The sequence below is a fragment of the Perca fluviatilis genome, chromosome 11 (assembly GCF_010015445.1).
Source record: "Perca fluviatilis chromosome 11, GENO_Pfluv_1.0, whole genome shotgun sequence".
Taxonomy (NCBI): domain Eukaryota; kingdom Metazoa; phylum Chordata; class Actinopteri; order Perciformes; family Percidae; genus Perca; species Perca fluviatilis.
Genome location: NC_053122.1, coordinates 35,617,178 through 35,642,315, shown reverse-complemented (window position 1 = coordinate 35,642,315; position 25,138 = coordinate 35,617,178). Strand labels below are relative to the sequence as shown.

The window sequence follows — 25,138 nt, the reverse complement described above, 5'->3', positions numbered from 1 at the left end:
AGACATTAAAAATACACTGTGTCGGCTTGAGCCTTCCTCAGGGTGTAGTGACACAAAGGGAACATCGGAGTGATTATAGCTTGCAGGTGTGTGTAGGTATGCTCACCCTGGCCTCCAGGGGCATAACACCACAAACCCAATACACAACACATGGTACAAAATGCAGCACTTAGGCCCCCATCTTCAATCAAGCAAAAGGCAGAGTACAGCCAGCAAAACAACAGTGTTTTTAGAAACATATAAAGAGGATGGATGAATTACAAAAAAAATTGTTAAACATTGAATTTCGATTTTATTTGTAAGGGACAGTGTGCAATTTAAACATAAATGTAATCATTTAATGCATTGCACCAGAGTTAGCCTTAGGCTAATTTGCATCTGTAGTCCCACAGAAAGCACAAATACAACAATTTAAAAACCAAACAATGCTCAGTTAGTAAAAAAAGAAACGGATAACAAATAGCAATAAAATACATCTCATATTACAGGTACACACACACACATGATCAAGTGTGCACAACCCCCCCATTCTCACACACACACACACACACACACACACACACACACACACACACACACACACACACACACACACACACAAACACACAAGAATAGTGAGACATGAATTTAAGTTTTTCTTATGAATCGTTGCTGCTTTCTGATTAATTCAACATAGCTTTATTTAAAGAACACTTTTCACAGAGAGAATCATAATGTGCTTTACATAAAAACATTCAAGATCATACATATTAAAATCTAAGTAACACAAAGCAAAGTGAAGTACAAGTAAAAAGTAATTCATAAAGAGCAGACAGTTTAACTGCCGTGCTTCCCCAGATGTTGTCTATATAATCTTATTTTGTTTGTCAAAGAGGAAACTATGCTGCGAGATCTAATGGATCGATACCCACATTGTTGTGTGACAGTATGAACAGAGATTGACGTCTGAGATAATCTATTGATTGCATTAAACAAATGTCTGTGTAAATATGATTTATTGGCACAAGTTATTCATGTTTGGTCTGTAGTGTGTGTGATGGTGAACAGACTGAACTTTGATTTCAGCAGCTGAACTTCATTCAGAGTTTCTGTCCACAGGAGAGACTCTCAGTCCTGCAGAGGACATAGAGACACTGAGGAACCAGAGGGGACCATAAACCCAGGATAAAGAGGTTGAGTGAATGTGGTGTTGAAGGTGTGGAGGTGGGTCAGTGAGTCAGAGGAGACGGTGTAGAAGGACAGAGTGCCAGCAGGACAGTCCACATACACTGCTACTCTGTTAGAGACAGAGGAGGAAGTGAGCTCTGTTCTTCTGTTATTGTGCCAGACAGAGTAACCATCATCATAGCAGCTCAGACTCCAGGACTGATCATTCCCTCCAAACACACAGTCATCACTGTTTCCTCTCCTTCTGATTCCTCTGTAACTCACTGATATAGAAACCCTTCCTCTCGCCTCAACCTCCCAGTAACAGCGACCAGTTAGACCATTTCTACACAGCAGCTGAGGCCAGTAGTCAAATCTGTCAGGATGATCTGGATATAACTGATCCTCTCCCACACCTGTCACCTTCCTGTTGTTGTCAGACAGTTTTAGGTGTCTGTTTACTGTGTTTGTGTCCAGTTCCAGTTCACAGACATCTGATGGAGAGAACAAGACACAATACAGCTGCAGGTTATCATCTGATGATTTATTAACAACTTTACTGACAATTACTGAAAGAAAATCATTTAAACTTTAATTTCATATTCAGCTGTGAAAGATGTTTAACAAACTTTAACTTCAACAATCCAGTTATAACAATTCATTCAGTTTATAAATACATCTGATGGTGATTTACAGATTTACAGCTGTGTAGACTGAAAAAACACAATCACAACAAACAATGTTTTATTATTAAGATTCTGTCTCTCAGCCTGTTTTCCATTACCTGCAGCTGGCTCTAAAACCATGTGTACGCGGTCTGAAGTCAGTGTGACGTGCACACCTTCTGTTTATAGAAATGCCAGTTTATGTGTGAAAGTATTTGTGGTATTTGTGCGTATGTGTCGTACATCTGGTCCCAGGTCTCCATTCAGGGAGGAACTGGAAGGTAAATCCACCTCAACTCACTTTATTCTACATCTTTTAGATATCAACTATGTCATGTTGTGTTTATGGCTTGTAGGTTTTTAAACACTGATTTATTAAAAACATCCGAAGAAGAAAACTCATCAAAGTATATGTTAGAAGTACGAGTTTACAAGCAGCACTTGAAGGCACAATGCTCTTCTCTGATATCAGTGACAGTCAAAAGAAACAAAGTTAGCTTTCTTTTGGCTAGACTGTAAATAAAATGTATTAATTATTTCTGTTGGATCACTTTGTTCAGTTTGTTGCATTTGTGGATTTTAAATTGATTGATTGAATTCTAACATCTTTCCAGCCACACTGACAGAAAACAGATCCTGACTGAAACTCTGGAGAAATTCATCATCGTACTTCAAGAAAATGTAAAAATCTAGTGTAACATGCAGCTGAGTTCTCATGAATCAAACAGACACTCACACTTCCTCAGACCAGGTCTCAACCACTGCACTCCACAATGGTCCGTCCTGCAGGAAGAAACAAAGTCAGAATCAACTTCATACACCTTCACTCAGATCCTCCATTAAACATGAACCGGAGTTCATCAGTTAGTGACAGAGAAACAGTGGGAGAGCTGCTGTTGTCTGTTCGGTTTGCATTTCAACACCCACTTAGTATATCTCACTGTGCGAGTGAACATGAGGCTCCTGTATGTGCTTCTAGTTCCACAATAATATATCTCTGTCTTTGTGCAAACACAGTTTTAGTCGTTAATCTTTGTAAACAAGTACTTAAAAAATGTCTTAAAAGTACTGTACTTGAGTACAATATTCTGGTACTCTTTCCACCTCACCCAGTGGAGAGTTACGGTCAGGTAAACGTGGACCTCTGGGTACTGACGCCATTCATCTGCATGTACACACCGACAGACTTTCCCTTTAGTTACCAGCTAACACTAGTTTTGGTTGATAAGGTGCTAACGAACTACTGAACAAGATCTTTTAGGCGAACAAACTGTGAAACCTGATAGGCAGCTCATCCTCCCTACCTGTATACAGAAGGAACTTAGAAGAAAAAATGTGCTCAGGAAGAATGAGGTTGTGAGTATCTGAAATGTTCTTTTTGACTAGGAAGAATTTAATTATGGATATCTGTAATATATATCCAGTCAGCTATTAAATGATTTAACACCTTGCCTTAGGGAAAACCCTGTACACATCCTGAGTCTCTCAGACTAGAGGACACAGCTTCACAGCTTACAGCCACTCAACCAAAAAAGATAAGATAATAAATATATGAAGTAAATAAGAGTTCAGAGTGTGATCATTTTACAAACACAATCAGCAGAACACTAACCTGAGAGTTTCCAGTCTGCAGTGTGGACTCTTCAGTCCAGCCGACAGCTGCTTCACTCCTGAATCCTGCAGGTTGTTGTTACTCAGGTCCAGCTCTCTCAGACTAGAGGACTGGGAGCTGAGAACTGAGGACAGAGCTTCACAGCTTCTCTCTAACAGCTTACAGCCACTCAACCTAAAAAGGATATTCAGCCAGTCCATTTAATAATTGATAAATAAAGAAAAACGAGCTTAGGTAGTAATCTTTTTTTTAATAAAAGGTAAAATAACCTGAGAGTTTCCAGTCTACAGTGTGGACTCTTCAGTCCAGCCGACAGCTGCTTCACTCCTGAATCCTGCAGCTCATTGTTACTCAGGTCCAGCTCTCTCAGACTAGAGGACTGGGAGCAGAGAACTGAGGACAGAGCTTCATAGCTTCTCTCTGACAGGTTACAGCCACTCAGTCTGAAGAGGAATTAGAAAAACATAACAAAATAATTACAAACAATGTTTGTTTTAATAAAGAAGACATCAGATTTTGCCCATAAGAACCCGGACCTATTCCTCCTTAAAGGAAAATTATGAGGGGCATAACACAGACTAAATATACCACATAGAACATATTTCTGAGATTTTCTTTTAAATGACCCCCTGTAGTTTCAATAGATCTGAAATATGACATATATGTATAGGTGGTTAATACTTTGTTTTTTTAGTCTTGGTTAAAATTGTTTTGTAAACAATCTATAAGCATCTGGATGGCTATTATAAAGTTACAATTAATGCTTATAGCAATGCGTTAATGATTAATAACTGGTTTATAAAGCCTCAACTAACATTAATCTGGCCCCATTAAATCTTTTCTGGCAAATATGATTTGTTTACAGATAAGTTATATAAACAATGTTTATATATGCTTTATAGTCTTTCTTAACCATTAATAAGAATTATTATCAGATGCAGCTTCATAATATCCATCCAAATAATGTATAATGATGGTTTATAAATGATTTCTTAATCATTAACAAATATTTAATATAATATATAAAATGTTATCATTTGGGAAACAAGCAACTGTAATATGCATTATATTATAATTAATAATTAGTAAACATTATTAATGACTATTTTGTTGTTAGTTAATTTCAATTAACTATCAATTTACCATTATTAGCGATGGTTATTATAATGATAAGATAAACTTTATTAATCCCGCACTGGGGAAATTCCTGTGCTACATGGGCTCAAAAGAAAAACAATGTACACACATCAGAATAACTCAAATACACATTACGTAGTCATAAGAGCAAAAATATACATAAAGTATAAGAACAAGAAAAATAGAATCAGTTATAATAATAGTAATAAAAATAAAAACAGACATAGTCACACAATAAACACCCTTCTATAATAGACAGTATATATACACAGATGTACAGATGAGTAAGGTGCTGATGAATAGATATGACATATTGCACAGTTTGAGGTAACAAAGAGTAATAAATGAATAAATAAATAAATATGCATAGTGAAGAATATTGTCCAGTGCTGGCTCATATTGCAGAAACAGCTAGCAGTGCTACATTATTATGTTGCATTAAAGAGTCTGACTGCTGCTGGAATGAAGGACCTCACATTGTGATTAATGCATCAATATCCCCCTGCCCCATGAGTGAGTTGTACTCCTTGACTATGTGTGGCCTGTTGACTTCCATAAATGCTTTGCAGACCTGCTCCAGCAACAAGCTTTGTCGTGAGGTTTAATTGTACAGCATTATGCCATTAAGTCTGCAAGTGATGCCGCAGAGAAAGCCACGTGGCTTTGGTTGAAAAGGGCTGAACAACAGTTGAGTCCTTTGAATGGAAGATCCTGCAGGAAGGGGTGCTTCCTGCAGGACAGCTCAGCGTTTGTGTTTTACCATGATGTTTTTACCGTTCTACTGTATGTCATCTTTCATGTTTTGTTCGTCGGGATGTTGAGTGAAACAGCTCTTTATTTGGCCTATTTCTGGCTAATGATCGCCAATCTAAAGCATGTAAATGGACCTTGCTTACAACCGGTGCAGCCTCTCACCGCAGCCCTAGGTAGGCGCACCTACCTAATGGAGCTGAGACACCAGCCAGGGACCGACGGATCCCTCCACACAAACAGCATACCACTTGAAATACTTTGGGGGCACAAGAGAAAGTGGATACGAAGGAAAAGAGGCTTGAGACTCTAGCCGCCAAACACATAACTGAGCTGTCAATCAGAATAGAGACTAACCAGTGTTTATTCTGGGCGATTTTAACAGGTGCGAAATCACCACATATCTGTCAAATTTAGAGCAACATGTCACAATGCCCACCAGAATGCAGAATACACTTGACTTATGCTACAGTAACATCCCAGACGCATATATTTCAAAATCACGCCAATCCCTTGGCCGCTCTGATCACAATGTAATTTTGTTACTGCCAAGATACAGGTCACGGGGGAACCCATAACACAATGCATTAGAGTATGGAATAAGGAGGCAGCCAAATTTTTAAGGGGCTGTTTTGAATTAACAGACTGGGATTTGTTTTTTAACGATAGTAACAATGATTTAAACTTTTTAACAGAACTACTTACCTCCTACATTTTATTCTGTGAGGATACTGTAATGCCCATCAAACAAATAGGTATATTCCCAAACAATAAAAATTGGGTTAACAAGGACATGAAAATCTGCCTGGTCCAGAAGAAGAAGGCTTTTTAGGAAGGAGAAACTCAGGGTGAGGGAACTGGAGAAGGAGTTTAGGACGAAGGCTAAGTTGGCTAAGATCAATTATAAGAACAAGGTGGAGCAGAAGTTAATTTCTGGGAATGTGAGGGAAGCATGGCAAGGATTGAACACCCAAGCCTGCAGGGGCTGCCTGCCCAGACCCAACTCTTGAGAAATTGAACGTCTTCTTCACCCATTTCAGGCTTAGAGGCAGGGTGCTGAAAGAATGCTCCACTCAGCTAAGTGGCATTTTCACCAGGGTGTTCCAACACCTCCTGGACTCTGGCTGTGTCCCTGACCAGTGGAGGGAATCCACCATCATTCCAATCCCCAAAAAGGCACCTGCTAAGGACCTAAACGATTACAGACCAGTGGCACTAAAATTTGTGCTGTGCAAATGTATGTAAAGGGTGGTCTGTAACCTCCTACCAGACATGGTGTCAGACAAGCTGGACCCATTCCAGTTTGCCTACAGGGCAGGATGTGGTGTGGAGGATGCAAGCCTCACACTTTTAGACACTGTCACCAAAAACCTGGATTCAGCACACCCACACACCAGGATTTTATTCATGGACTTTTCCTCAGCTTTTAACACTGTGTGCATTGATAAACTTCTACATCACCTCTCTAGAGTTTCCACACTACATCACAACAAAATCACTCCGTCCAGATATGATCATCACCTCCGAGAATTCAAAACAATTGATCATACTGGAACTCACAGTGCCCTGGGAAGAGGATATAGACAAAGCCAACGAGAGGAAACGCGCAAAGTACCAAGAGCTGGTGGAGAAGTGTAAAGACAGTGGCTGGAAGACTTTCTATGAACCTATAGAAGTCGGCTGTAGAGACTTTGCAGAGCGCTCACTGTACAAAAGTTAACCAGTTGGGCTTTACAGGAGCAGCCAAGAAAAGGGCCATTAAGTCCACAAGTGATGCCGCAGAGAAAGCCACAAGGTGGCTTTGGTTGAAAAGGGCTGATCCGTGGGTTGCTGCTGGGACTCAAGTCAAGGCCTGACCAACCCTGGGTCGCATGGGAGAGGGTGTCTGATGTCGCGAGACCCGCAACACCTGATGACCAGGCTTCAAAATTAACTTTTTCGTCTACCAGCCAAATAGCTAATGAATGTTCAAATATTACCAGCCATTCAATAGATTACCATTGGGTTTTTTGGCTGGTGAGTGAAGCAAATCTACCAGCCACTTGCATATTTCACCAGCATTTGGCTGGTAAACGGTGCTAATTTAGAACCCTGCTGATGACCCCATGTCACATCACTGAGGATGCGTCCTAGTGCATCCAGGAGATATTTCTTGCATACTGAGATCAGGGTTACACACATGTCGTCATAGCACTTGCCAATGGCAATGCTTTCCTCTTTCCCCACCCTTTCATCAACAGATCCTCTGCCTCCCTGGGCAACACTAAAAGAAAATTAAAATTGCATTATAATATGATGTATTGGGTAGTAAAATCTTGTTTGCTGGTTTCCTAATAAATATTTACAAAATATTTATTAATTTGACATGGTTTTTTGTTTACATTTGGTTAAAAATGCTTTGAATTGAACAATACAAAATATGTTAGTTCAGTTTTATAGAATCAGCTAAATTAATTATTATAATTTTTCTTATTGTGACACAAGCGTCACATTAAGTTTTTACTCTTTTAAGGCTAAAAACACGATGTGACAAATATGTCACAATGATATTTATCTAATTTGTTTTATAATAATAAATTGTTCAACAAATGTGGACAGAACAGGTTGTAATTGTAATATATGACTTGTTATATGAGTATTAGAAACTTTAAATGATTAGAATCTTACCTTAAACCCCAATTTTTTTTTTTTTATTCTAAATCTAGTTCTGTCAAATCTGTTGACGATCCACACAGTCATCTTGAAATACAAATTGACAAACTGTCACATGACCGTTACCAGGATGTTCCATCAGTGTCACTTAGGGGTTTCATGACATAAAATCAAGGATAAAGGTGAATAAGAATTTTTTTTTTTTTTTATTATTTTTATCAGAACAAGGTACATTGAAAATTCAGTGACAAACATTGTTAAGGGTTTTGATTTTTCTATTTTTCCACCTACAGATTCCTATCCCAACACAACAACCCCAGATACAAAAAAAAAGAATTAATAAAATATATAAAAAAATAAATAAAAAAATAAAAAAATAAAAATAAAAGAGAGAGAAAAAAAAAAAATAATATATATATATATATATATATATATATATATATATATATATATATATATATACACATGCATGCATACATATTATATTAGGTTAAAGTTTGATATACCTTCTCATTCAATGTAGTTTCTTTTTTCATGACTATTTACATTGTAGATTCTTACTGAAGGCATCAAAACTATGAAACATATGGAATTATGTACTTAACAAAAAAGTGTGAAATAACTGAAAACATGTCTTATATTTTAGATTCTTCAAAGTAACCACCCTTTGGTTTTTTTGATAACTCTGCAAACCCTTGGTGTTCTCTCAATGAGCTTCATGAGGTAGTCAGGGTTAAAAATTATAAGACATGTTTTCAGTTATTTAACACTTTTTTGTTAAGTACATAATTCCATATGTGTTCATTCATAGTTTTGATGCCTTCAGTGAGAATCTACAATGTAAATAGTCATGAAAATAAAAAGGAAACGCATTGAATGAGAAGGTGTGTCCAAACTTTTGGCCTGTACTGTACACACATACATAATAAATAAAGGAAGGGGGGGGGGTCCTCAAATTGCTTTAAAGAGCGAGGAATATATTCTTTTCAAAATAGTTTATTAAAGGGTCCCATGTTTTGTAAAATGTTCTGGTTGATCCCTTGAGAAAATATTTTATTTTTTCTGTCTTTAGAAACATCATTCGATCACCAATCCATGATGACATACTAGGTGGATTGTGTGATTTCCACTCTAGGAGAATTCTTCTTCTAGCTATTAAAGTGGCAAAAGCCAGGGCATTCTCTTTATTTTTAGCTATTTGGGATTCGTCGCCTCTGACTCCAAACACAGCCATTATTGGATTGGGCTGAATTCTTAATTTAAAAACGGAGTTTAAAATCTCAAAGACTGAAAACCAATATTGTCTCAATTTAGGACATGACCAGAACATATGGGTTAGATCGCCCTTTGATGCATTGCAGCAGTCACACGTTTCATCTATATTTGGGTACAATTTAGCCAACTTTGTTTAACTATAATGAATACGGTAAAGGACCTTCATCTGACAAGATTGAGTCTTGCACAGGAAGAAGTCCCATTTACTCGATCAACCGCTCTATCCCAGGTGTCTTCAGATATGTCGATTCCTCACTCTCCTATCCATTCTGTTTTGATCTTTTCTATTGATACATTTTGGAATGACATGATCAGGTTGTATATTTTTTAAATAAATCCCTTAAGGTGTGACGGGACCTTCAGAACTAAATCTAAACGTGACTCAGAGGGCAATTGTGGATACACAGAGCAGTGGGCTTGGATAAAGTGGCGAACCTGAAGAAATCGAAAGAAATCGGAGTTATGAAGACTAAATTTTTTAACAAGATCATTGTAACTAGCAAAAACATTATCAATAAAAAAGTCGCTACATTTAACTAGGCCTAGGTGCTGCCATTGCTTGAAAGTGGGGTCTAGCTTGGAAGCCGGGAAAAGATGATTATTGCATATGGGACTTTCCAAGGAAAAATCTGTGAGTTGGAATGCTTGTCTAAACTGGTTATATATTTTGAGGGTCGAAATTACAACTGGACTTAAGGAGAATTGCGATGGTGAGAATGGTGACTTCATTGTAATCAGCACCGCAAGAGATGTTGACTTATGGAGGACTAAAAATGACAGAAGGAAAAATAAATAAATAAAAGTAGAAATAAATAAATAAATGCAGAAATATAGTGAAAATAAATACATTTTGGTAACATAAATGGCTATTTCTGTATTTTTACATGTATTTATTTATGCATTTCTATATGTATTTATTTATGTATTTATACATTTATTTATATATTTATGTATTTATATATTTATTTCTATATTTATTTATTTATTTCTATATTTATTTATTTATACATTTATTTATTTATACATTTATTTATTTCTGTATTTCCACATTTCTACATTTATTTATTTCTGTATTTCCACATTTATTTTTCCCTGCGCCTGTATGCTAATTGAGTGGGGGGTGCCAACATCAGTCTGAAGAAGGATTGGTTAGAGCGATGTGATCGAATCTACTACTACTGCCTTGATTTCACTGGTACAAGGAATTTTGTAAGTTGCTTATGTGCAGGTTGAACACCCCTATACAGCATAGTGTATATTAATGATAAACAACTAGATTTTCAAAACTGGAGGAATATATAACCGCCATAAACGATATTTTGAGATAAAATTGTGATAAAATAACTTCCGCTGTGGAGTCCATCCAAGCCATGGATGTATTCAGAGAAGCAGGTTAGCACTAGCACATAATCGTTTTGTTGGCTAGGTGCTTCTGCGGACATTGTGAGGCTATGGCGTCGGCGGCGGACAGGATGTGTTGTCAAGAGGTGGATGCCTACTGGGCACTAGTCCCGGCCACGGACATTACCTGCCTGACGCTCCATCCCGGCTTTGATGCCAGCTGCCTCAACCCGTTCTCGCTGTAGGTAGCATACCTCAACTTCAGGCAGGAGTATGGCCATCTCCAAGCCAACAGACCAGAGTATGTTTAGATGAGAGTAATTTATAACACTATTATATTATTATACACTTCTATTATAGTCATCAGTTTTCTACACAAATAACAAACTGTATCAAAATAATTAATGAACATACTGTAACTACTTATGTATAGCCATATTCTACTGCACTTCATACTATTCCTCCTGCACATACAGTACATTTATTCTTACGTTACCATTTCTGCACTACAATGGTACTGTTACCACAATGCACATATCTGTCTATGTGGTTCATACTGAATATCCATATTTATTCTGTTTTCCTTATAATATATTCTGTTAATACCCTGCATATATCTATATTCTTACTATGTTACTCCTACTATATTGCACATATCTGTACATGTTGTTCATTACTTACACTTAGTTATACATATTTGATTTTTTTTCTCAATTCTGGTTGGATGCAAACTGCATTTTGTTGTCTTTGTACTTGTACTCTGCACAATGACAGTAAAGTATAATCTAATATAATCTAATGTGCATTATTGATGCTGAGGGATTAGCAGATTTTTAAACTCTGATGTGCATACATACCTTTATGGAATAGAATAACTGAAAATGTTACATCAAATAAGTCTATCACTCTTGATCATATTGACTATGTTAACAGGATTAGATAGATATGACGATAGACATATGGGTTTCTGGGCAGGGAGATCAGGAAGGCAATACCAGCTTGTGTTGTGGTCGCAATCAGGAGGCAGTTTCCAGAGGAAGGGAGGGAATCAATAAATATATTTTGTTTTCACAAAATGAACACAATCACAAAGTGTCTTGTTGTATAAAATGTATTCATAATTTAATTGATAGTAACTAGGAGTGTTGGGCAAGTTACTTCCAAAATGCAGTTCATTATAGATTACTAGTTACTGTCATTTCAGAGTAATTAGTTATATTACAATATTAATGTCTCTGAATTGTAATGCTTTACACTACTTTTGCATTACTTTTAGAAGTTTGACTTGGCAGGTAGCTTGTGAATTTCACCACCAGATCAATAAAGTCTCATCTTTATCAACTTTAATACATCATAACAAGAGTTATCTCAAGACACTCAAGTCACGAATAGAGTAGGTCTAGACCACACTATAATTTACAGGGACCCAACAATTCTAGTAATTCCCCCAAGAGCAAGCATTCAGTGTGACAGTGGCGAGGAAAACCTCCCTCAGGAAGAAACCTGGGACAGACCCAGGCTCTTGGTAGGCGGTGTCTGACGGTGTCGGTTGGGGGTGTGAGGAACAGTGGCAATAATAGTCACAATAAAGATAATTGAACTACGACTATAAATAGTAGTTCATGGCGTAGCAGGGCGTTACAGGACGTAGCAGGGAACTGCACGGCGTAGCAGGGTGTAGCAGGACCACGGCGACAGCTGTAGCCATGATTTAGGGGCCACCCTAGTCCAAGGAAAACTGCTAGGCAAAAAAACAAAAAAAATAAGAGAGTGGTCACAACACATGCACAACCTAATACAGTCCAGTATGAAATGTCTTCTTCCTACCATTAGAAGTAATTTGTAAATGTTTATGTGTCATATACAGCTAATGATAGATACAAGTTACACTACCTGATGAGCATTGCAGACATCTGATGTTGCACTGTGACCCACGATGAAGCACTATGGTCCAGGATCCTGTAGAGAGAAGCCCTCTGTCTCTTCAAAATCTACAGTGCTAGGTGCACCTATCCCTTCATTACTGGCTGCACTCTCTGCCAAAATCTGAAAAACACGGCAGTTCAAAATCATTCACAAAAATAGGATACAAGCTTAGTTACCAACTGGATCAGAAATAATAATAAAAAAAGAGAAATAAAACCAAAGCAGCTCTGACGTGTCAAAACCTCTAGTGGCAAAATCTAGGAGATTTCAGCATATTGATTAATATATCAATTTGGACTTTCTAAATTACCAGAGAGTAGCCTACTGGGATACAAAATTGTGCGGGAGAACGGTCTGAATTGAAATGCAGGGGAAACTGGAGTTTTGGGCTAGCTAGCTGCCTGCCAACAGCTCATAGCTAGCTTAATAAAATCTGGGGGAAACGGGGGTGTTTGTGCTAGCTAGCTGCCTGCCAACAACTCATAGATAGCTTAATAAAATGCGGGGAAAACTGGGGTGTTTGGGCTAGCTAGCTGCAAACAGCTCATAGCTAGCTTAATGCAAACTGCATTGATGTCAAGGCAGACAATTACGAAAACCTGTTCTAAAGCTCAGTCTCTCCCTCCCTCTCTCTGTATACTGAAGCCCTGATGCTAGGATTTTGCAATCAGCGCATTTTTATTCCAGATGAGGGAAAGATTTCAGACGCAATTTTAGCTACTCCTCATCAGCTACTAATCATCAGCTACCAAATGTTTGCTAATGCAATAGCCAAGTTAACATGTATGTTACTAGTTAGATGGTGGATTGCCCAATACATACACGCTCAAATCACTTCTTTATTCTGAAATTATTAGACTAAAACATTACGAAATCAGCCAAATTAAGAGTTACAAGAATTAAAAGTAAGACTTACTCTGCTAAGAGCTCTTTTTCGGTGCAGGAATTTCTGCAAGTGCTAGCACTTGGTCCTCCAGTCATGCCCGCGCCAGATTCAGGTGAAACCTTTGATGGTGGTGGACTTGATTCCATTGAGTGCACCGAGGGAACAGCATCGGTAATCAGCCTCACATTGTCCTTACTCCAAAATCCCATCCGAGACTCCAACAAATCTACAGGTCTATAACTCTCCGGAGTGAAATGAGCACCACAAACGACCGATTGTGTGGTGACAGACGAGGCAGTGAAGTCTGCTCACTTCACTTGCACAAAACGCACCCAAAAACAAAAAACCTTGCTTTTCCTACAAGGAAAATGATGTACACGATTTCCTGACAGACTGGACTTTGTGCAACCAGCACAAACACAATAAATTACTATTAATTCAGTTATGAATTCAACCTGCACATTGCTCTTTAAGCACCGCCCGACTCATTACACCATATTACACACTAGCTGCAGCAGTCATAGGTAGCCTGCGTCCAGAGATGGATAGATGGATCGTTTGCTTCTGTCTGGTTAGCGACACGGCCCCCAGCTAACCAATCCTTCTTCAGACTGATGTTGGCACCCCCCACTCAATTAGCATACAGGCGCAGGGAAAAATAAATGTGGAAATGTGGAAATACATAAATAAATAAATGTAGAAATGTGGAAATACAGAAATAAATAAATGTATAAATGTGGAAATACATAAATACATAAATACATAAATAAATTAATGTATAAATAAATAAATACATAAATATATAAATAAATATATAAATAAATGTATAAATACATAAATAAATACATATAGAAATTCATAAATAAATAAATAAATACATGTAAAAATACAGAAATAGCCATTTATGTTACCAAAATGTATTTATTTTCACTATATTTCTGCATTTATTTATTTATTTCTACTTTTATTTATTTATTTTTCCTTCTGTCATTTTTAGTCCTCCATATTGACTTGCATGATTTAGCTTCCGCTGCACACCAGTCTGTATCTGGAGACTGAAACCAATAAACGACTTTTTGTAAATTTGCTGCCCTATAATAATTTAACAAATTTTTTGGTCTCTCAAGAAGCTCTCTACGTATTCTTGGTTTTTTTCCGCCCCAAATAAAGGAGGACAGCAACCTATTAGTTGACTGAAAAAAGGACTTTGGCAGGAAAATTTGAAGACTCTGAAACAAATACAATAATCTGGGTAGCACATTCATTTTAACACAATTGATTTTACCAGCTAGAGACAAATATATAACACTCCATCGTTGGAAGTCAGATTCAAGTTTTTTAAGTATGGGACTGTAATTTGCTTTAAACAGACCAGTGTATGAACAAGTGATATTAATTCCTAAGTATTTAAATCCTGATTTTGATATGCAAAGGGCAAGTCTGTATCCATAATCTGATCCGCCATATGGTTTATAGGGAAGCATATACTTTTAGAAAAGTTTAGTTTATAACCTGAGAAGGACCCGTAGTCTTTAAATATCTTCACAATCTGAGAGACACACGACAGCGGGTTAGTTACATATAATAATAGATCGTCAGCATATAAAGAAACTTTATACTCGACGTTCATTCTTTTAATACCACTAATAGACTGTGAGAATCTGAGTACTGATGATAGTGGCTCTATAGCCAAAATAAATAGCAAAGGGCTAAGGGGACACCCTTGCCGTGTACCTCTAGACAGAGAGAAGTATTGTGAGCATATTTTATTTGTGACTACAGCTGCCTTTGGTTAATGATAAAGCAGGCGAATCCAGGAAGTGAATTTTGAGCCAAATCCAAATTTGTCTAACACAGCAAATAGATAGTTCCACTCAACTCTATCAAATGCTTTCTCTGCGTCCAGAGAAATAATCACTTCAGGACTACTCTCTGACGCAGAGGAATGCACAACATGATGAAGCCCGTCTGGTCTTGTGAGATAACATCTGGAATAATATGCTCTATTCTAGAGGCCAATACTTTAGATACAATTTTTACATCCACATTTAATAAGGAAATCGGTCTATAGGAACTACAATCCAGAGGATCTTTATCCGGCTTCAGGAGAACTGTGATATGGGCCTGTGTAAGACTTGATGGCAATGTCGACTCTTCAAGAGAATTATTGAACATACTGAGCAGTAGTGGAGACAGTTTTGAAGAGAATGTTTTATAAAACTCAACGGGAAATCCGTCTGGTCCCGGGGCTTTACCGCTCTGCATGGCTTTGATTGAGTCTTTTATCTCTTGAAGTTGTAAAGGTTTATCCAGATTACTCTTTTGATCTTGTTTAACTGAGTGTAAGTTTACATTAGCCAGGAATGTTGACATAAGAGTTTCATCATGTGGAAATTCGGAAGTATACAAATCCGAATAGAATTTTTGAAAAGTAGAATTAATTTCTTGAGGATCTACTGTAATTTCTTGACATGTTTTCCTAATCTTGGGAATAAGCTGGGATGCTGATTTAATTTTTAACTGTTGGGCGAGAAGACGACCTGCCTTTTCTCCGTGTTCATAAAACCTAGCACGGGCAAAAACCAAATCACGCTCTGTTTTTTCTGTCGATAATAGATCATATCTTGTCTTAAGGCTCAGTTTTTCTCTATGTAGTTCTGGTGTTGGGGCCATAGCATATTGATGATACATTTTCTGTATAGATTCAATAAGTTTCTCCTGTGTTTGTTTCTTTGCTTTATTACGTGAGGCAGAGTACGATATTATTTCTCCCCTTATTACAACCTTGAATGTCTCCCATAGTAATGATGGTGATATAGAGTCTGTTTTATTCATTAGTAGAAAGTTGTCAATCGCACTAGATATGAATTGGCAAAAGGTTGCATCTGAAATTAAAGTTGGGTTCAGTCTCCACACAGGCTGCGATGGGTAGTTATAAGAAAAACAAATATCAAGAATGACAGGGGCATGGTCTGATTCAACTTTCCGAACTTTTAAAGAGTGCGTGACACGTGTGTCACATTGGGTCCTTATGGGTGAAAGACGTAACCTCAAAGTAAAACATTGTTTGTGATTCTGTGAGAATGACTGATATTTTGCTCTGTTGTAGAACCTCACCATTCAGTGAAGTGGCACTTGTTTGTCGTTCTTCTCATTGACAGTGCAAACAGATGCAAACAGGTGAGCATTTCTACATTCACTTATGACTGTGAGAGTGGAAATGAGTCTCCTTTATGTGCACCCAGCTCCATTAATAAAACAGAATCAGCCATACATACAACTTAAAGGGGTCATGTTGATGATGCTGTTCACCTTTCAAAAAATTTAACGAAGTAACGTTTACTCAGAGTACATTTATACCTTACTTTTTACTTTGAATTTAACTAAATTTGTGTAAATTTATTTTTACTTAAGGAACATTTCTTTAAAATAACAGGACTATTACTTGAGTACAATATTCTAGTACTCTTTCCACCTCTGCCTGACTCATACATGCAGACACAAAGAAACAGATGCAGCCTCTTGTTCAAGTACTTGTCCCCTTAAATATGGGGTCCAACCATAATTCCTGCATACTCCATTCAACACAGTTGAAGCTGAGAGTCAGCACTGTAAGCACATAATCATTGTATGATTTCAAGTCCAGAGCCAAAATAACAAAATGTTGTCAGTGTCCAAATACATTTGGACCTAACTCTATATCCAAGTCAAGTTTATGTGCTGTGAACCAAGACATTACAATGTTGACAAGCTCCTGAGTCAGCTCTCTCCGACTAGATGACTTCTAAACCTCATTCACTCTTTTAATCTTGTTTAGTCAGTAAACTAAACTACTACTTAACATACAAAGACAATAGCATCTCAGAATAACTGAACACTAACCTGAGAGTTTCCAGTCTGCAGTGTGGACTCTTCAGTCCAGGCAACAGCTGCTTCACTCCTGAATCCTGCAGCTCATTGTTACTCAGATCCAGCTCTCTCAGACTAGAGGACTGGGAGCTGAGAACTGAGGACAGAGCTTCACAGCTTCTCTCTGACAGGTTACAGCCACTCAGCCTAAAGAGGAATCAGCAATACAATTACAAACAAAAGTTATTTTTTCAGAATGAAGATGAACTCCATTTAATCTGGATAGTTGTGTGTGCACGTACAGAGCTTTGTTGAAGGCTTTGACCACTGGCAACAGACTAAGAAGAGCTTCCTCTGAAGCAGAGTATTTCTTCAGGTCAAACACCTGCAGGTTGTTGTTACTCAGGTCCAGCTCTCTCAGACTAGAGGACTGGGAGATCAGGAATGAGGACAGCGCTTCACAGCTTCTCTCTAACAGCTTACAGCCACTCAACCTAAAAAGGATATTCAGCCAGTCCATTAAATAATTGATAAATAAAGAAAAAACGAGCTTAGGTAGTAATCTTTTTTTAATAAAAGGCAGAATAACCTGAGAGTTCCCAGTCTGCATGTTGGACTCTTCAGTCCAGCTAACATCTGCTTCACTCCTGAATCCTGCAGGTTGTTGTTACTCAGGTCCAGCTCTCTCAGACTAGAGGACAGGGAGCTGAGAACTGAGGACAGAGCTTCACAGCTTCTCTCTGACAGGTCACAGCCACTCAGCCTGAAGAGGAATACGAGATACATGAAAAACAATTACAAACAATAGTTGTTTTAATAAGGGAGATATCAGATTCAAGGTGAGAGACGTAACCTCAGAGTAAAACATTTTTGTGATTCTATGAGAATGACTGATTATTTTGCTATGATGCAGAACCTCACCAGTCAGTGAAGTTGCACTTGTTTGTTTTTCTTCTCATTGATAATGCAAACAGATGCAAACAGGTGAGCATTTCTACATTCACTTATGACTAACTGTCAAAGAGGATATGAGTCTCCTTTATGTGCGCCCAGCTCCATTAATAATACAGAATCAGCCATACGTACAACTTAAGAGGTCATGTTGATGATGTTGTTCACCTTTTAAAAATGTAACACAGTAACGTTTACTCAGAGTACATTTATATTGACCTACTTTTTACTTGAATTTAAGTAAATTTGTACAAATGTATTTTTACTAGAGTATAATGTCTTTAAAGTAACAGTACTTTTACTTGAGTACAATATTCTAGTACTCTTTCCACCTCTGCCTGACTCATACATGCAGACACAAATAAACAGATGCAGCCTCTTGTCCAAATACTTGTCCCCTTAAATATGGGTTCCAACCATAATTCCTGCATAGTCCATTCAACACAGTTGAAGCTGAGAGTCAGCACTGTAAGTACATAATCATTGTTTGATTTCAAGTCCAGAGCCAAAATAACAAAATGTTGTCTTTGTCCAAATACATTTGGACCTAACTGTATATCCAAGTCAAGTTTATGTGCTGTGAACCAAGACATTACAATATTGACAAGCTCCTGAGTCAGCTCTCTCAGAATAGAGGACTTCTAAACCTCATTCACTCTTTTAATCTTGTTTAGTCAGTCCACTAAATAATTAACATACAAAGACAATAGCATCTCAGAATAAATGAACACTAACCTGAGAGTTTCCAGTCTGCAGTGTGGACTCTTCAGTCCAGGCAACAGCTGCTTCACTCCTGAATCCTGTAGCTCGTTGTTACTCAGATCCAGCTCTCTCAGACTAGAAGACTGGGAGCTGAGAACTGAGGACAGAGTTTCACAGCTTCTCTCTGACAGGTTACAGCCACTCAGCCTGAAGAGGAATCAGCAATACAATTACAAACAAAAGTTATTTTTTCAGAATGAAGATGAACTCCATTTTATCTGTATAGTTGTGTGTGCACCTACAGAGCTTTCTTGAAGGCTTTGACCACTGGCAGCAGCCTAAGAAGAGCCTCCTCTGAAGCAGAGTATTTCTCCAGGTCAAACACCTGCAGGTTGTTGTTACTCAGGTCCAGCTCTCTCAGACTAGAGGACTGGGAGATGAGGAATGAGGACAGAGCTTCACAGCTTCTCTCTGACAGGTTACAGAAACTCAACCTAAAAATGATATTCAGCCAGTCCATTTAATAATTGATGAATTAAAAAAAAGAGCTTAGGTAGTAATCTTTTTTTAATAAAAGGCAGAATAACCTGAGAGTGTCCAGTCTGCAGTGTGGACTCTTCAGTCCAGCTAACAGCTGCTTCACTCCTGAATCCTGCAGCTCGTTGTTACTCAGGTCCAGCTCTCTCAGACTAGAGGACTGGGAGCTGAGAACTGAGGACAGAGCTTCACAGCTTCTCTCTGACAGGTCACAGCCACTCAGCCTGAAGAGGAATAAGAGATACATGAAAAACAATTACAAACAATAGTTGTTTTAATAAGGGAGATATCAGATTTAAGGTGAGAGACGTAACCTCAGAGTAAAATATTATTTGTGATTCTGTGAGAATGACTGATTATTTTTGCTATGATGCAGAACCTTGCCAGTCAGTGAAGATGCACTTGTTTGTCGTTCTTCTCATTGATACTGCAAATAGATAGCCTGGATGCCAGCCGAACTTAGCCCAAAAGCCCAATAGGCCGAGAAGTTTGGCGTCAGAGCTCCCGTTGAAAGCATTATTGCTGTCCGAAAAGGATCTGTTCGAACCAATCATTTGTCGGACAGATGATCAACAGTAACAGAATCAACCGTCACGCCACCAAAGAACGCGTGGTTTGGATTTGTTGAGATGTGTAGATTCCACCATCGCGTCTGTTACAGAAGATATTGACAGCCATTCATTTTAAAATCCTCAGCGGAGGAGCCTCAACAACTGCCGAAAGCACAGTAGCGTTGTTATATGGCTGGAGTAGAGAGAGAGACGGAGAGAGCATGCCTTATGGTGGAGAGAGATAGAGAGAGACTGAAGAGAGAGAGAGAGCGTTATATGGTGGAGAGAGATAGAGAGAGACTGGAGAGAGAGAGCGTTATATGGTGGAGAGACATAGAGAGAGACTGAAGAGAGAGAGAGCGTTATATGGTGGAGAGAGATAGAGAGAGAGACTGAAGAGAGAGAGAGAGCGTTATATAGTGGAGAGAGCTAGAGAGAGACTGAAGAGAGAGAGTGTTATATGGTGGAGAGACATAGAGAGAGACTGAAGAGAGGGACCGCCGGCGCTAGAACAAAGCCGTGAATCAGAGAAATAAACGTGTTTTCGCCGATTCATCTCTAGAAATGCGACTGTAGCGAGCATGTCACTATCATTAACGTTATCCACATGAAACAAATGATATATCCAGCTTCAAAAAAGTCTAAAAGTCGGAAGTTAGTACGAATGCATTGTGCAAAGAGTGGTTGCTATGGAGACGATATCCGGGTTTGGTTTTTTTACAGGTTGAGTTGAGTTCTGTTGCTCTGATTGGTTGGAGGTCTATCCAATGAATGCAGAGGCATTTTTTTTCCTGGTTCGGTTGGAACACGCCCCATAATCACAGCCCAATGGAGCGGTTTCAGACTCACATTCTGACTAGAATCTGAGTATGACCACGTCAGGCTAGCAAATAGATGCAAACAAGTGAGCATTTCTACATTCACTTATGACTAACTGTCAAAGAGGATATGAGTCTCCTTTATGTGCACCCAGCTCCAGTAATAATACAGAATCAGCCAGACGTACAACTTAAGGGGTCATGTTGATGATGTTGTTCACCTTTTAAACATTAATGCAGTAACGTTTACTCTACTGACCTACTTTTTACTTGAATTTAAGTACATTTGTACAAATGTATTTTTAAATGAGTACAATGTCTTTAAAGTAACATTAATTTTACTTGAGTACAATATTCTAGTACTCTTTCCACCTCTGCCTGACTCATACATGCAGACACAAAGAAACAGATGCAGCCTCTTGTCCAAATACTTGTCCCCTTAAATATGGGGTCCAACCATAATTCCTGCATAGTCCATTCAACATACTTGTGAATAATCTCATGTTGAAGCTGGGAGTATGTACTGTAAGCACATAATCATTGTTTGATTTCAAATCCAGAGCCAAAATATCAAAATGTTGTCATTGTCCAAATACATTTGGACCTAACTGTATATCCAAGTCAAGTTTATGTGCTGTGAACCTAGACATTACAATGTTGACAAGCTCCTGAGTCAGCTTTCTCACACTAGAGGACTTCTAAACCTCATTCATTCTTTTAATATTGTTTAGTCAGTCCACTGAATAATTAACATACAAAGAAAATAATATTTCAGAATAACTGAACACTAACCTGAGAGTTCCCAGTCTGCAGTGTGGACTCTTCAGTCCAGGCAACAGCTGCTTCACTCCTGAATCCTGTAGCTCGTTGTTACTCAGGTCCAGCTCTCTCAGACTAGAGGACTGGGAGCTGAGAACTGAGGACAGAGCTTCACAGCTTCTCTCTGACAGGTTACAGCCACTCAGCCTGAAGGGGAATCAGCAATACATTTACAAACAATGTTCATTTTCTGAATGAAGGTGAAATCCATTTAATCAGGATAGTTGTGTGTGCACGTACAGAGCGTTGTTGGAGGCTTTGACCACTGTCAGCAGCCTCAGAAGAGCCTCCTCTGAAGCAGAGTATTTCTTCAGGTCAAACACCTGCAGCTCATTGTTACTCAGGTCCAGCTCTCTCAAACTAGAGGACTGGGAGATGAGGAATGAGAACAGAGCTTCACAGCTTCTCTCTGACAGGTTACAGCCACTCAACCTAAAAAGGATATTCACCCAGTCCATTTAATAATTGACAAATTAAGAAAAAAAGCTTACGTGGTAAACTTTTTTTAATAATAGGTAGAATGACCTGAGATTTTCCAGTCTGCAGTGTGGACTCTTCAGTCCAGCCGACAGCTGCTTCACTCCTGAATCCTGCAGCCCGTTGTTACTCAGGTCCAGCTCTCTCAGACTAGAGGACTGGGAGCTGAGAACTGATGACAGAGCTTCACAGCTTCTCTCTGACAGGTTACAGCCGCTCAGTCTGAAGAGGAATCAGCAAAACATAAGAAAACAATTACAAAAAATGGTTGTTTTAATAAGGGAGATATCAGATTTAAGGTGAGAGACATAACCTCAGAGTAAAACATTGTTTGTGATTCTGTGAGAATGACTGATTGTAATTTTGCTCTGTTGCAGAACCTCGCCAGTTAGGGAAGTTGCACTTGTTTGTCGTTCTTCTCATTGACAGTGCAAACAGATTCAAACAACTGAGCATTTCTACATTCACTTATGACTGTCAGAGTGGAAATGAGTTTCCTTTATGTGCGCCCAGCTCCATTAATGAAACAGAATCAGCCATACGTATAACTTAAGGTGTCATGTTGATGATGTTCTTCACCTTTTAAACATTTAATGCAGTAACGTTTACTCTACTGACCTTAACAGAACTACCAACATGTACGCATTTTTTGTACTTGGCACGCATTTTGACCCTTAAGTACGCTTGTACGATTCACTGCTCTCTAGGTACGCATTTTGTCGCCGGTTTCAGTTTCTATGCAATCTACATCTATGACGTTGATTCTGCTGCTGAGCCACAGCGTGTAAGTGGAGTGAAAAGCTTTCGGACAATCAGAGCACTGCATTTTAACCCTCCAGCCACCTGCCCCTCCTAGCCAAATGCTTTGCGCGTTCAATACAATTCAGTCCATCAAGCAAGCCAGGCTGGCCGGATAATTGTAGGCTTGCATGCCATGGCTGAACCGCCTCAAAGTAAGGTTGGGAAACCACAATGATTTCTTATTGGGAGAGATGGCCTTGCCTCCACATGTCAAGGCTACCTCTTCACGCGTTCTGCACCATGTGCAAGACAGACATTGAAATCAGTCACCAAGGGGCAACAGGTAACAAACACAGTCCCACACTCAAATACTCCCCACCCCCCGAAACATAATGATATTAAAAATAAATGGATGATAAGAAAAAAACTTTCATAGTGTCAATCAGTGATGGGAGTAACACATTACAATTCGGTGGTTGAGTTGACTGCAGAGACAGATTTTTTTTACGCTGCGTTGAAGCAAGCTGTCCCGTCACTGTTCCCTGTGGTCAGACCCAGAGCCAGACGGTAACTAACCACATCTGTGTCCTGTCAGTGCCGACAACAATGTGACCGAGCAACCGACAGATAACATGTTGGGAATTAATGTTTAGTTTGCTACACGTAATAGTATTACAATTTATCAGCAGGGGAAAGTAACTATAGCCTACCGTCGGCTACTTCGATTCAATTGTAAGATGCTTTTAATTGAGTATTTTTAATTTTCTCTTATTTATTAGGCTACTTCTAGTCCACCACAATTCAGAGTCAAGTAGGCTATTGTACGTTTTACTTAACTATTTATTTTATAGCTTTAGTTACTTTGCAGCGTCAGATTAATAATACAAAATAATATGAATAAATTATAATGTATTAAAGTGGATAAAGATGAGACTTTGTTGATCCCGTGGTGAAATTCACAATCTACCTGCCAATAATACTTCCGCTTTTATTTTGTTGAAAGTAACTCAAAAGTAACGCAAAAGTAGTGTAACGCATTACAATTCAGAAACAGTAATATTGTAATATAACTAATTATTCTCAACTGACAGTAACTAAACACTAAAAGGGGCGCTGTGGGGCCACGGACCGAGATGGCAGCTTAGTTGGAGTGCTCCCCGCAACTTTGCAAAAATCTTGAAAATACAACTTATTCAGGCTTAAAACCGGGTCAGCACGATGTCTAAACAATCGACTATTGAAGACTGTGGGGGTGGACCAAAACCACGCGGCTCACAAAGAAGCAGAAAAACTACCACGAATGTGTTGGCCGCTGATGCTGCTAACAACATAGCCAATGCACAACAGGCAGACCTGGCCGTGGTGCTAAGTGAGCTGCAGTCTCTACGTACCACTGTTTCTTCGATTAACACAAAGATAAGTGCTGTGGATAACTTTGGGAATAAGCTTGACAATGTGGAGAAAAGTATAACTGAGATGAATGGCTCTGTTGCTGCCGTGCAGAGAAGTTTTGCTGATCTAAAAGCGGATATCATTGCTAATGATAAGCGGCTAACAGAGGCTGAGGACCGGATAGGGACTGCTGAAGATGGCATAGAAAGAGTTAAACTGCAGCTGACTGATGCTGTAAAACGCATTGCTTATTTGGAGTCAAAGACGGAGGACTTGGAGAATCGTGGGAGATGCAAGAATTTGAGGCTTGTGGGACTACCAGAGTCAGCGGAAAAAACTCGACCCATGGTGGAGTTCATTCAACACATGCTACCGATCTGGCTGGCTCTTGATACCTCCAGAACCTTCGTCTTGGAAAGGGCACAACGCACTTTGGCGAAACCGAGGCCGGGTCAGAGCAGAGCGGTAATCATTCGTTTTTCACTATTTCAAGATCAGGAGTTTGTGCTTCAAACAGCCAAAAACCGTGTTATCACCCACGAGAACCACAAGATCTTCTTTGCACAAGAATTCTCAGCGGAAACCATGAAGAAACGGAGTCCATTCAACGCACTGAAGAAAAAGTTCATTGAGGCTGGATCTTTTAGGGGATTTCAATTACATCCTTGAAAGATGAGGATTCTTCATGAGGGGAAAATAATTCTTTTCTCCACACCTGAAGAAGCTGAGGATTTCCTATCGAACTAGGTTTGTAATTTAAATACGGCCACGGAATGTAGATAACCGTACTGGACTTGAGGACAAAAAGGTGCAATATATATATATATATTTTTTTAATTTTCTTTATTTTTTACATAATATTTGTACTTTATATATATGTGTGTGTGTGTATCTATATATATGTGTATGTG

General features: G+C 38.7%; 1 protein-coding gene across 1 annotated transcript in view; it reads right to left on the bottom strand.

Annotated features, from left to right (window-relative positions):
- Positions 1-282: 282 nt before the first annotated feature.
- The window catches only part of LOC120568940 (NLR family CARD domain-containing protein 3-like), a 47,156-nt gene continuing 22,300 nt past the window's right edge, over positions 283-25,138 (bottom strand). The window contains exons 10-11 of the mRNA XM_039816699.1: positions 2,548-2,594; positions 283-1,640 (exon numbers count right to left, since the gene is read on the bottom strand). Coding sequence (XP_039672633.1) covers positions 1,108-1,640; positions 2,548-2,594 — 580 coding nt within the window. The 3' untranslated portion in view covers positions 283-1,107. The remainder of the gene's footprint in view (positions 1,641-2,547; positions 2,595-25,138) is intronic.